Source organism: Equus przewalskii, chromosome 8, assembly GCF_037783145.1.
Source record: "Equus przewalskii isolate Varuska chromosome 8, EquPr2, whole genome shotgun sequence".
NCBI lineage: Eukaryota > Metazoa > Chordata > Mammalia > Perissodactyla > Equidae > Equus > Equus przewalskii.
In genome coordinates, this window is record NC_091838.1 from 40,926,314 (window position 1) to 40,939,217 (window position 12,904).

The window sequence follows — 12,904 nt, forward strand, 5'->3', positions numbered from 1 at the left end:
GAAATATGAATGAGAAAGCATTGCACAGACTCTCCAGTGTAAGGTGTTAGTTTCATCACTATGAACCCAGATGTCATATGCATTCTATCACATAGATTCCTATGGGTGCTATTCCACCTTATGTCTTCTTAGAGAATGACATCCGTACCTATCCAGCAAGTTCAATAGTTATTTTTTTTATAGTGTTTATTATCTGTCCAAACAAAGGAAAACAGTGCTTTTTATTTGAATCAAGGTGACTTTCCTGATAAGGTTTTGTTTGGACAAAGTAAATTTGAATTCATTGAGTGTATGTGTATGTTTGGGTGAAATAGAAATGTAAAATTTCCCATAGCAATAAATCAATAGTTTATTAGTTTAATAGTCCAATAATTTAATAGATTAGTTATGCTCGCACTTAAAATGATAGCAAACACAATACCTACTGTGTGGCAGACATACTCTAAGACCTGTACATACTAATATGTAACTAATACATATACATACTTAACTAATACATAACATACGTAACTAATACTCATACTAACCCTGTGAGGTAGATACTGTTGTCCTCATTTTACCCAAGTGGAAGCCAGGGCACAGAGAAGTTCAGTAACTTGCTCAAGGTCACACAACTAAGTAGCAGAATCAAGATTAGAACCCTAGAAATATGTTTCTGCATTTGAAGCCAAGAGGTACTGGCTCTAGAGTCTTGCTCGTAACTAATATACTACTTTTCAAGATCTTAAGAATTATTAAAAGGTTCAGAATCTTGGAGTTTTATTTTTGTTTACCAAGGTCAAAGTTGACTCTTTTCTTTTTAGGAACTTCATGTGTGTGTCTACCAGGATTTCAGGTGATCTCTAATAATGGAGGACCTGATATTATTTGTAAAAAGTGCCCAGAAAACATGGTATGGAGTATTTATTTTTAAATAATTTTACTATTAAAAAGTAAATTAAATGTCTTTATTTTTTAAACTTTAACAATGCTGCACTCTCATATTTTCCCACAAACTTTGCAATTATTAAGCTAACTTTGGTTTTACTTGAATAAATTTTGGTAGGTAAGTGAAATTTTATGCAAACTTTGAAAAAACAGAAATATATTGCTTTGGTTTTCAAAATCTGGAATCCAAAAAACCACAAAGCTGTGAAAATTTGTATGTCTTTATTTTTCTTCTTAGAGTAACTCAAATATAAAGAAAAATAGATAAATGATACATATATAGAGCAAATATGGGATGTGTGTATCCTTTGGTACAGAATGAATTTAGTATCCTAGACTTATTATGTCAATAGTTTTATATGATAATTCGTGTTCATAATGATATCTAAGGTGTGATAAGTCCATGAAATGCCAGTTGCATCACTAAATATGTTAAATAATATTTGTTGCTGTATTCTGGTCATTTTATTATATCATAATTTTTGAAAGTTAGTAAACTAATAGTTACTGTAAATGATGATTCTTAATTAACAGAAATACATTTTCCATCATTTTGGGTAATTAGGAGTCTCTGTGTGCCAGTTCTGACTTTTATAGTAATGTTTCTTCTCATTATCTGTATTAAAAAAAATTCAATCTGGGAAGTTAATATAAAATTACCGGTTGTCCTAATTTATGGCTAGTACTTATAGATGTGATGACCATTTTGATAATTATTTTATATTTTTAAAAATATTGACCCCAGCTGAATTGCCAATGATAAAAATGTCACTAATATGAAATGGTGCCAAAGCAGGTTTATTTTTCAGTGACTTTACAAAGCTATCATAATTTTTTAATAGTCCTATATTAATGTAGTGCCAAATATAAGAGCATTTCTTGATATATCCAGTCTTTTCAACTAAAATTTAAAATAATTTGTGGCATTGTTTTGTTATTGTCATTGTTTTCTATCAATTTTGGTTACATCCATGTTTGTATTATAATTACTATATTTTTACCCCAGGTTTTTCCTAAACAATATAATGTAATAACCCAATTTTTAATGATGTCATATTTATTGAAAATCTTTATTAGTGCAAACTATTAATGGGTAGAAGGAAATGTCATAATTTAATTTTAACAACTTTATATTTACATATAATTTATATGCCATAAAACTCACCCATTTTTAATCAGAACTTATTTATTTATTTATTTTTTGTGAGGAAGACTGGCCCTGAGCTAACATCTATCGCCAATCTTCCTCTATTTGCTTGAGTAAGAGTGTCACTGGGCTAACATCTGTGCCAGTCTTCCTCTATTTTTTATGTGGGACGCTGCCACAGCATGGCTTGATGAGCAATGTGTAGGTCTGTGCCCAGGATCCCAACCTGCAAACCCTGGGCCCTGAAGCAAAGTACATGAACTTAACCACTACGCCACCAGGCTGGCCCCATAACTTAATTTTTAAAACCTAATGTATTTGAATTTTTAAAAATTAGAATAATTATTTTAGAACAAATAAGACTAAACTATTAATGGGCTATTTATTGATAAAACCTTGGTGAATTTTGTTGTGTTTTCTCTTTATAAGTGGAAAAGACTCAGTGATAATTTTAATTATAAAAGGAAGGACTCATTTGAACTGAAAATCATGAAAAAGAAAGAACTGTTAGCCAGAGTTAATAGTCATCAATACATAGTAATAATGTATAGCTTAATTTTGGAATATAAGCACAAATTGGCTATCCAGGAGATTTTTATGTAGTTCATATGTTTATGATTTATTTGAATATTGACTGCTAATTATACACTATTGTGGCTTTTTGAACTTATATGATCAATTAAGCAGGAGAAAATAATTTTTTTTTTTTTTTTTTAATTTAGAAAGGTGTTACTCGAGATGGCTGGAACTGCATTTCTTGCCCTAGTGGTTTAACTGCAGAAGGCAAATGCCACTGTCCCACTGGCCATATTTTAGGTAATAAATAGATTATGAAATAGTAGTGATGAATCTTCATCTGTGTTTGTTTTTGATAAGGACATTAATTGAAATAGCTTGGTGATTTCTTAATAGTATTTTTTATTATTGTTGTCTAAAATTTAATGATGTTTAAGACAACAGCAGACATTGGGAAGAGAATAAAAAGCCTTACTTGATTAAAAAAATAATTCTTGTGTTGGGAAAACTGGACAGCCACATGTAAAAGAATGAAGGTAGAATATTCTCTAATGCCGTTCACAAAAATAAGCTCAAAATGGATCAAAGACTTAAACATAAGACCTGAAACCATAAGACTTCTAGAAGAAAATATAGGCAGTACATTCTTTGACATCAGTCTTAAAATGATCTTTTCAGACACTGTGTCTTCTCGGACAAGGAAAGCAATAGAAAGAATAAACAAATGGGACTTTGTCAGACTAAAGAGCTTCTACAAGGCAAGGGAAAATAGGATTGAAACGAAAAGACAACCCACCAACCTGGAAAAAATATTTGCAAATCATGTAACTGACAAAGGGTTAATCTGCATAATATATAAAGAAGTCACACAACTCAACAACAAAAAATCAAACAACCTGATCAAAAAGTGGGTAGGGGATATGAACAGACATTTCTCCAGGGAAGCTATATGATGCCCAATAGGCTCATGAATAGATGTTCATCGTCACTGATCATCGGGGAAATGCAAACCAAAACTACACTAAGATATCACCTTACACCAGTTAGAATGACTAAACTAGCCAAGACAAAAAATAGCAAATGTTGGAGAGGTTTTGGAGAAAAAGGAACCCTCATACACTGCTGGTGGGAAGTCAAACTGGTGCAGCCACTATGGAAAACAGTATGGAGATTCCTCAAAAACTTAAAAATAGAAATACCATATGACCCAGCCATCCCACTACTGGGTATCTATCCAAAGAACTTGAAATCAGCAGTTCAAAGAGACTTATACACCCCTATGTTCATTGCAGCATTGTTCACAATAGCCAAGATGTGGAAGCAACCTAAGTGCCCATTGACTGATGACTGGATAAAGAAGATATGGTATATATATCCAATGGAATACTACTCAGCCATAAAAAATGACAAAATCATCCCATTCACAACAACCTGGATGGACCTTGAGGGTTTTATGTTAAGTGAAATAAGCCAGATAAAGAAAGACAAATTGTATGACTCCACTAATATGTGGAAGATAAACAAACACATGGACAAAGAGAACAGATTAGTGGTTGCCAGGGGGAAGGGGCGAGGTGGGGTTGAGCACAAAGAGTGAAGCGGTGCACCTATAAGATGACTGGCAACTAATAACATACAACTGAAATTTCACAAGGTTGTAAACTATCATAACCTCAATTTTAAAAAGTAAACAAAAAAAATAATTCTTAATGATATAGGATTAGCTGGATACTTCCTTAACATGATAAAATATATGTTTCAACTCAAAAACTGATATGATTCTTAATAGGGAAAAATTATGAGCATTTCTGTTAGTGTCAGGACCCAGATAAAAATGTAAACTGTGCTCTTAGCTAAGTGAAAGAAATAGATCATAGAGTATTTAAAAAGGAGAAGATAAACATCATTAATTTCCAATGATTTGATTATGTGTTTAGAAAACCCAAGGGAAACACTAAAAATTGTAAATAGTAAAGGTTCCTGGATACAAAATTAATTTCAAAAAATTCTATCTGAACAACAGTCCTTTAGAAAATATGAAGAAAAGATCTTATCTACAGTAACTACAGAAAAGAAAAAAATGCCTAAGCATAAACTTTAGGAGAAATGTATGAGATAAATTAATTGAAGAAAACTTAGAGTGTTACCAAGAGACACAAAGGTAGGCTTTAATAAATGAAGTTTGTCTTGAAAAATACATGGAAATCCAGGAACATTCCGAAAAAGGAAAGAGGAAACAACCCCATCAAATATTATGTACATTTTATAGCTACTGTAATAATGTATGGCTGGCATATGGGTAGCACATACTGATGGATGAAACTTAAAGTAGAAAAACCAAAGAGATTCACTCCATATGGGAATGTGGTATGTGATAAAAGTGACATTTCATATCAATGGAGAAAAGGCTAATTAGTAAATGGTGTTGGGGAAACTGGGAAAATACTAAGTTGAGTTTCCATCTTATTCCTTAAAGAAAACTAAATTTCAGGTCAAGAAAATATTTAAGTATTAAATATGAATCTATGAAAGTTCATAAAAAATAGGAAAACATTTTATAGTCTTGGTGTGGAATAAGTTTTCTAAGTATGTGAAAAAACCTGGAAGCTACAGAAGGAAAAGTTGGTAAATTTGGCTACATAAAAATAAAAAAATACCACCTGAAAAGAAAAACATAAGCAATACCAGAAAAAAACCCTACAAACTAGGGAAAATTTATAATACATACAACAGACAGAGGGCTAAGTTCTGCAATCTGCACTACATGTAAAGCTTCTACAATAACTTAGAACAAGATGAATAACCGATTTTTTTTTTTTGAGGAAGATTAGCCCTGAGCTAACATCTGCTGCCAATCCTCCTCTTTTTTGCTGAGGAAGACTGGCCCTGAGCTAACATCCATGCCCATCTTCCTCTACTTTCTATGTGAGATGCCTACCACAGCATGTCTTGCCAAGCGGTGCCATGTCCACACCCAGGATCCGAACTGGTGAACCCTGGGCTGCTGAGGCGGAACGTGCGCACTTAACAGCTGCGCCACCGGGCCAGCCCCTGAACAACTGATTTTTAAAAATGGCCAAAAATCATGAATAATATTCACAGAGAAAAAAATAATTAAACATGAAAAAAATCCTCAACTTTACTCAGTAAGTATAATATTAAAATTTTAAAGTAAATTTTGTTTTTGACCTACCAGATTTTGTTATCAAACTTTTTGAACTTTAACAACGTGTTTCCAAGGGATACAGGAGACAGGGAAACAATCATTCATTTTATATTGGGGAACTAGAAATTGGTGCAACCTCTCTGGAGAGCAACTTGACAATATTTATTAAATGCAGGTTGTTGCCTGGTGGCCCTCATCTAGAAATTTCTTGTCCCAGTACAGGTAAATATTTGTCTGCAGAAGTGTATGCATTTTTTTTATTGCAACATTATTCCTAAGGCAAAAGATTATAAACAATGTAAAAGTCTGTCAAGAGAATATTGGTCAAATAAACTAAGGTAGATCCATACAATGGTGTAGGATGCAGCTATAGAAAGATAACACAGTTCTATAATTATTGCTGTGGAAAGAAATCCCAGGTATATTAAGTAAAAAAGCAAGGTATAGGAAGTTCATTCATCCACAAATATGTGTTGAGTACCTGCTGGTTGTCATAGGTACTGTTTTATGTATTTGGTATGCTACCATTTATGCTTTCTAAAAAAGATTACGTATGCATATGTGCTTATGCATAGCCTATATCTGGAAGAATTCACAAGAAACTGGTAACTATTGCCTCCAATAGTTGCCTCCAATGGAAAACTGGGTGTCTGGGAGAAAGGGGTTGGGAAGAGACTTAATTTTCACTTTAAATTCTTCTGTGCCTTTTATTTTTAAACTTTATTTATGCATTACCTTTTCAAAAATTAATTTTTTTAAAGAAATAAAAATCCTTGCCATCAATTTATTTAGTTAGAAGGCAGGACATGCATATGGAAAAGTAGTTTGCAGAGCAAGATAGCAATAAAAGATTTTCACAAGGGGCACATATATTAAATCATCAAATGTGCACTATAGACAATAAATGCTGTATAAGGACGAACTCACTTCAACCAGGGTTGTTTGAGAAGGTTTCAGGAAAAGGCAGTATAATAGCTGAACCTTGAAGGATTAATAGAGTTTCTAAAGGTAGCAAAAGAGAGGAGAACATTCCAGGCAGAAGGAACAGTGTGAGTAAGGGTATTATTACAAATGTAAGCATCCAGATGGAAAGTGTAGGGACTATGAGAATAACGTTTTGCCAGGAGCATTGGTCCAGACTGTGGAAGGCTTTGAATGGTAGGATGTTCTGTAGGCATAGGTGTTTCACTGAAAGTTTTGAACAGGAGAGTGATTAATCTGGCAGCCATCTGTTGTATTTGTTCATTCAACAAATGTTTATTGAGTGCCTGCTATGTGCTAGGCATTGTCCAGGGGCACAAGGGATAACGCAGTTAACGGAATTTAGTAAGCAGGAATAAAGTCCCTGCCCTCATGACGTTTACGTTTAAGAAATGGAAGACTGGAAGTAGGGAGAACTGAAGAGACTGTTGCTGTTCTGTAGACATGAGGATATAAAGACCTGAACCAGAGTTGAGACAAATTATACACAAAGGAGTAGATGCTAGAAACATTAAAAGGGTGATAATAGACCTAGATGAGTGATGGAATATGGGGATGAGGAAAAGGGAAAAGTCACAAATATCTCCAGAATTTCTAAGTGGGAGTGAAGGCAATGATGGTCCATAGATTCAATGCTGTGGAGAAGTCAGTGTGGACTGAGTTACTGAGATGACTTTTGACAGTCAGAAATTACTGGTGTTAAAGTTGCAGTTTTAGTGAATTGTTGAGAATAAAGGCTGGATTCCAGGGGGTCTAAACAGTGGCTCTGACCCCAGGACCCCTTAAGGTTCAATCAGCTGTGCAAACAGTATTTCACTATTTTGGAGGCTACTTTTACGTACTTAAAATTCTCCGTGGTGTGAGCTCCTTAGAGCTGCCTTGAACTTGTGCTGTTAATTTCTTCATGGGTTTGTAAGAGGGGTTGGGAAGGAGTGGAAGAGTGAACAGAAAGAGGGTACATTTCACTTCTTGCACAGCTTCTCTCAACTCATCCCATTTCTAGTAGAAGAAGAGAATTGCCCTTATCAGGTAAATAATTATTGAAAAATTATTAACACAGTAAGTACACATCATTAAAAATATCAAATAATTCTTGAGGCTATAAAATGAGAAGTGAAAGTCTGCACTCCCCACCTATTTCATTTTCCAGAAGTTACCCTAAGGTAATTGTTACTTCTCTTTGCTTGCAAAGTTTTTTTTGTATAAATGAAAATATTTTGGAGTGTTTATATGCAGTTTATTTTGGAGATAGTTCCAAAAGAGCACATAGAGACCTACTGCTTAAAAATACATGTATCTGCATTTTTCAACTTCAAAATTTTACTTTTTAAAATTAAAGTAATATGTGCATGTGGTTAGAAATTTAAATAGTATAGAAAAATACAAAATAAAAACCAAAGGTCCTTTTCCCTCTTACCCCCACTCCCATTCCCAGTCCTCAAATGTAACCACTGTTGTTTCTTTTATATTCTTCCAGGAATGCTGTATGCATTTATATGTCTTATCCTTGAAAATATTTATAGAAGTGTCGTCATATTTATTCATTTATTCATAAATATTTGTTGATAAAAATTAAATTTTAAAATAAATTTTTAAAACTTTATTTAGCAGAAAGACAGTTAAGCTAAAGGGCAATAGCTAGCCCCAGTTCAACTCCAGTATGTTGTTGTCATGTAAGAACATGGGTCCCATGAAGCTAGATTTTTCTATTTTTTAAGAAATGCCAGAAATATAAACTTTTATATGAAACCTCCCAATTTTAAACCATTCTAACTAAAAAAAAGTTTGAGCACCACGTGCTAGATGTTGGGATACAGCAATGAATCAAACTTACGTTCTTGTGGCAAAAAAAAAATTCTTGTGGCAAGAGAAAAACAGTAAACAAGTGGCTGAGTACTTAGCAGGTGATAGTAAGTGCTGTGAAGACAAATAAGGCAGGGAAAGGGGGAGAGCAGGGTGTTATTTTACATAGATGATCATGGAATGCCTCTCTGGAAAGGTGACATCTGAGCAAGGACTTGAAGGAAGTGAGGGACAGAGCCATGTAGATGCCTGGGGAACTCATTCTAACAGAAGGAATAGCAAGTGCAAAGGTCCTAAGATGGGGGGCGTGTTTGGCATGTTCAAAGATCAGCAAGTACACTAATGTGGCTGAAGCAAAAGAGGAGGAAAGCAGAAGCAAGTGGGTCTGAAAAGTTGGGAGTGATGGTATGCAAATCATGTAAGGCCTTTTAAAAGGCTATGATGGTGACCTTGGAAATTACCCTGTGTGAAGAGGAAAGACCACCGTAAGATTTTCCTAGGAGTGAAATGATCACATTTAGTTTTTAAAAGGCTCACTCTAGCTACTGCCTGGAGAGTAGAACCAGGGCTCCAGTTAGGAAGTTGTTGTGAAAGTTCAGATGCTAGATGGTGCCACTGTGCCCAGGGAGTAGTTGTGGAGGTAGAGATAATATATATTCTGGATATATTTGGAAGAGACAGCTGTCAGGATTTGCAGATTTATTTTTTAATTTTAATCATTTTTTTAATGTGGAGCATGAGAAGAAAAGAAGAGAGAGACTAAGTAGTGGGGCCTGAGTAAATAGTCAGTAAACTAAACTCCGTTTCAGTAAATGGCATCCCCTGAAACAGAATGACTGCACAAGGAACAAGTTGTTCACCTTTTGTTAAAATTATTTTTACTACCTTGCAAAAACTTAAAACATTATGGATAACATGATTGGGACTAATGATCTTTGACCATTTTCCCCAATGCAGATTCTCTATTATTCCCTCAGCCCCAAAGTGATTGTTACTATTTGGGGGTGTGGGGGTGTGTGTGAGAGTGTGTCCTCCTAGAATCTTTTTCTTTTCCTGTTTTTAATGTACAGATAGACATTATGGTCACAGGAAATGTAAGTGGTATTTTTATGAATGTTTCACACCAAAAATATTGTTCTATAGCATACTTTTTTCACTTAATATGACCTGTTAGATCTACCTCCTTCTTTTTAATCCATTCTATAGTTTCATAGTATGGATATAGCACCATTTCGTTGTTTTAAATATTTAGGTTGTTTTCTAACAAATAATGCTTTGATGAATATCCTCATACACATGTGCAAGTGTTTCTGTAGGGTAGGTATCTAAAAATGAAATTGTAGTGTTGTATGGTATGTGAATTTAAAGTTTTAATAGATACTGCCAAAAGTCCTCTAAGTTGCAGAAACATATCAGCAGTCTAAGAAAATACTTGTTTCCCCATACCTAGTATAACAGGAATGTACAGGTGAGAGGTAAGAAAACTTTTAAGGAAAAAATATTAGTTTATTATTAATGATTTGGAAAATTAGTCTCAGTTTTTTTATGTGGGAATGGGGAAGTCTTCACTTTTCTATATTTTATTATGGAAGTGCTTGACATGCCTTTTACGCAAATAAGGTGTTTTGAGAATTATTAGAATAATAATTACAAATGGATTTTACTAAGTATATAGGAGCTTATATGTTGACTGTGAGTTGCATCTTAATTTTGTTTCTAATTGTTTAGTGGAAAGAGATGTTAACGGAACATTGTTGTCTCAAGCAACTTGTAAACTCTGTGATGAAAATGAAAACTCTTTTACAGTAGCAAATGCTTTAGGAGACAGGTAAGCAGTGTGCTGGGTGCTAACCTTTTTAATATCATCTTATATTTATGTGGGATCTGTACCTTTGTAAAGTACTTTCCCATCATATCACTTGCTCCTCACAAAAACCCAAGGAAGGATAGAAGTAGCATTAGCAGATAAAGAAGCTGAGGCCCAGAGAATGAGACAGAATAGGGTTCAAATCTTGACTCAGTCTCTTATTGTTTGACCTTAGATAGCTCACTAAGTCAGTCTCCTTGTCTTTGGAGTGGGGATAGATCACCCATTTTATGGCTGTTATGACAGCTCAGAAATAAATATGTACAGTTCTTAGTATAGCACTACAGAGTAAGTGCTCAGCAAAAGGTACAGTAGTTCCCCCTTATCCGCAGTTTCACTTTCCTTGTTTCAGTTATCCTCAGTCACCTGTGATCTGAAAATATTAAATGGAAAATTCGAGAAATAAACAATTCAAAAGTTTTAAATTGCACACAGTTCTGAGTAGTGAAATCTCGTGCCTTTCTGTTTTGTTCTGCTCAGGACGTGAATCATTCCTTTGTCCAGTGTATCCACACTATGTGTACTGCCTATCCATTAGTCACTTAGTATCCATCTCGGTTATCAGATCTACTGTCTTGTCATCGCAGTGCTTGTGTTCAAGTAACCCTTATTATACTTGATAATAGCCCCAAGGTACGAGAGTAGTGGTGCTGGCAATTCAGATATGCCAACAACAAGTCGTAAAGTGCTTCCTTTAAGAGAAAAGGTGAAAGTTCTTGACTTAAGAAAGAAAAAGTTGTATGCTGAGGTTGCTAAGATCTATGGTAACTTGTATTACAGTATATTGTTATAATTGTTCTATTTTATTATTAGTTATTGTTGTTAATCTCTTACTATGCCTAATTTATAAATTAAACTTTATCATAGGTATGTATGTATAGGAAAAAGCATGTATATACAGTCATGCATCTCTTAAATGACGGGGATACATTCTGAGTAACGCATCGTTAGGTGATTTCATGATTGTACAAACATCACAGAGAGTACTTACACAAACCTAGATGGTATAGCCTGCTACACACCTAGGCTATATGGCACTAATCTTACGGAATCACTGTCATATATGCAGTCTGTCATTGGCTGAAATGTCATCATGTGGCCCTTGACTGTATAGTGTTCAGTACTATCTACGGTTTCAGGCATCCACCAGGGGTCTTAGAATGTATCCCTCATGGATAAGAGGGGGCTACTGTAGCTATTTTTATTTATTATATAATTTGTACATCATCTATAATGTGATATATAGTATATAACAGTAACTTCTGTTTGCAGCATACTTACTATGTGCCAGGTACTGTGCTCTATATATTATCATGTTATATAAAAAAGCATATTAATAAATATAGTAGTAATTATAATAACCCAGGTACCCTGATTATAGCCCTATTTTCTATCACTTCCTGTTGCTCTTTTATGCATGTGTATATGCACATCACACACATACACCCTTCCCTCTCTCTAACTCAAACACATTATCCCTATTTCAACTTATTCACTTTTTTTAGAGGCCTACCTGATGACTTCCCTCTAAGCACAGTTTTCTCTTTGATTACAAAGTTTAAGATAGAAAATACTTGAGTAGTTTCTTCTGGGGATACTTAGTGTTGGATCTTCTTTTCTTTTAGGCTGACCTGGCTTGTAGCATCCAAATACTGATTGCCGGGTTGATCCCTAAGTCTTCCCCTTCACTACCACCCAAACCCAGTTTGAGTTCTGTGCCATGCTCCAGACCCTCCTCCTACCTGCCCCATCTTGCAAGTAATGAATATTCATATAAACCCATCAGTGTCCCCAGTAGGCCAGTGCCCTCCTTCTTATTATATCGTTCATTAATGAAAAATGTATTTTCATAAAATAAAGATGATGAATAGACTTTAAAGAGTATTGGTTGTAGATTTGATGAGGGCATAGATAAACATATCTTTTTAGCTTATATTACTTTTTTTCTTTGTAGCAGATAAAATAAGGAGAGTATATTTGATAAAACTACTTATAAAAATGGATTGGTTTCACTTATATGAGTTTGTTGGGCTCTTTTGTCAATTGAGTGACTTAACCATCTTTGCTATTCAGTATTATTTATTTTATACATTCCAAGTGGTTTTGAAAGAATACTCTCCTATTGTTGGTTAATTTCATTATTTTTAAATTGCCTTGTAATCCAAAGAGTGGTATAGAACTATTCAAATTGGTGTTAATATTTTTAATTTGTTTACTTTATTACAAGTAATTGCTTAGCTGAATTAATGTATACTAATCCAGCATTTATGAAGACAAGTTCTCGATTAAACTAGGTTTAGTGTAATTCATTAATGTTTTAAAAATTATTTTTGCTATATTAACAGGTGTGTTCGATGTGAACCAACGTTCATCAATACCAGCAGATCCTGTGCATGTTCAGAACCTAACATTTTAGTAAGGCTAATCAAACTGATAAAGTATATTTTAAAATTAAATTGCTTATACCTTTCCATAAACTAGGATTTTTTTTTCTTAT

General features: G+C 34.1%; 1 protein-coding gene across 7 annotated transcripts in view; it reads left to right on the forward strand.

The window, feature by feature from the left end:
- Window positions 1-12,904, forward strand: part of TMEM67 (transmembrane protein 67) — a 54,900-nt gene that overhangs the window by 1,451 nt on the left and 40,545 nt on the right. For all 7 annotated transcript variants that reach the window (XM_070630654.1, XM_070630653.1, XM_070630656.1 and 4 more), the window contains exons 2-5: window positions 804-892; window positions 2,797-2,890; window positions 10,269-10,368; window positions 12,753-12,822. In XM_070630654.1, the coding sequence (XP_070486755.1) occupies window positions 804-892; window positions 2,797-2,890; window positions 10,269-10,368; window positions 12,753-12,822 (353 nt within the window). The remainder of the gene's footprint in view (window positions 1-803; window positions 893-2,796; window positions 2,891-10,268; window positions 10,369-12,752; window positions 12,823-12,904) is intronic.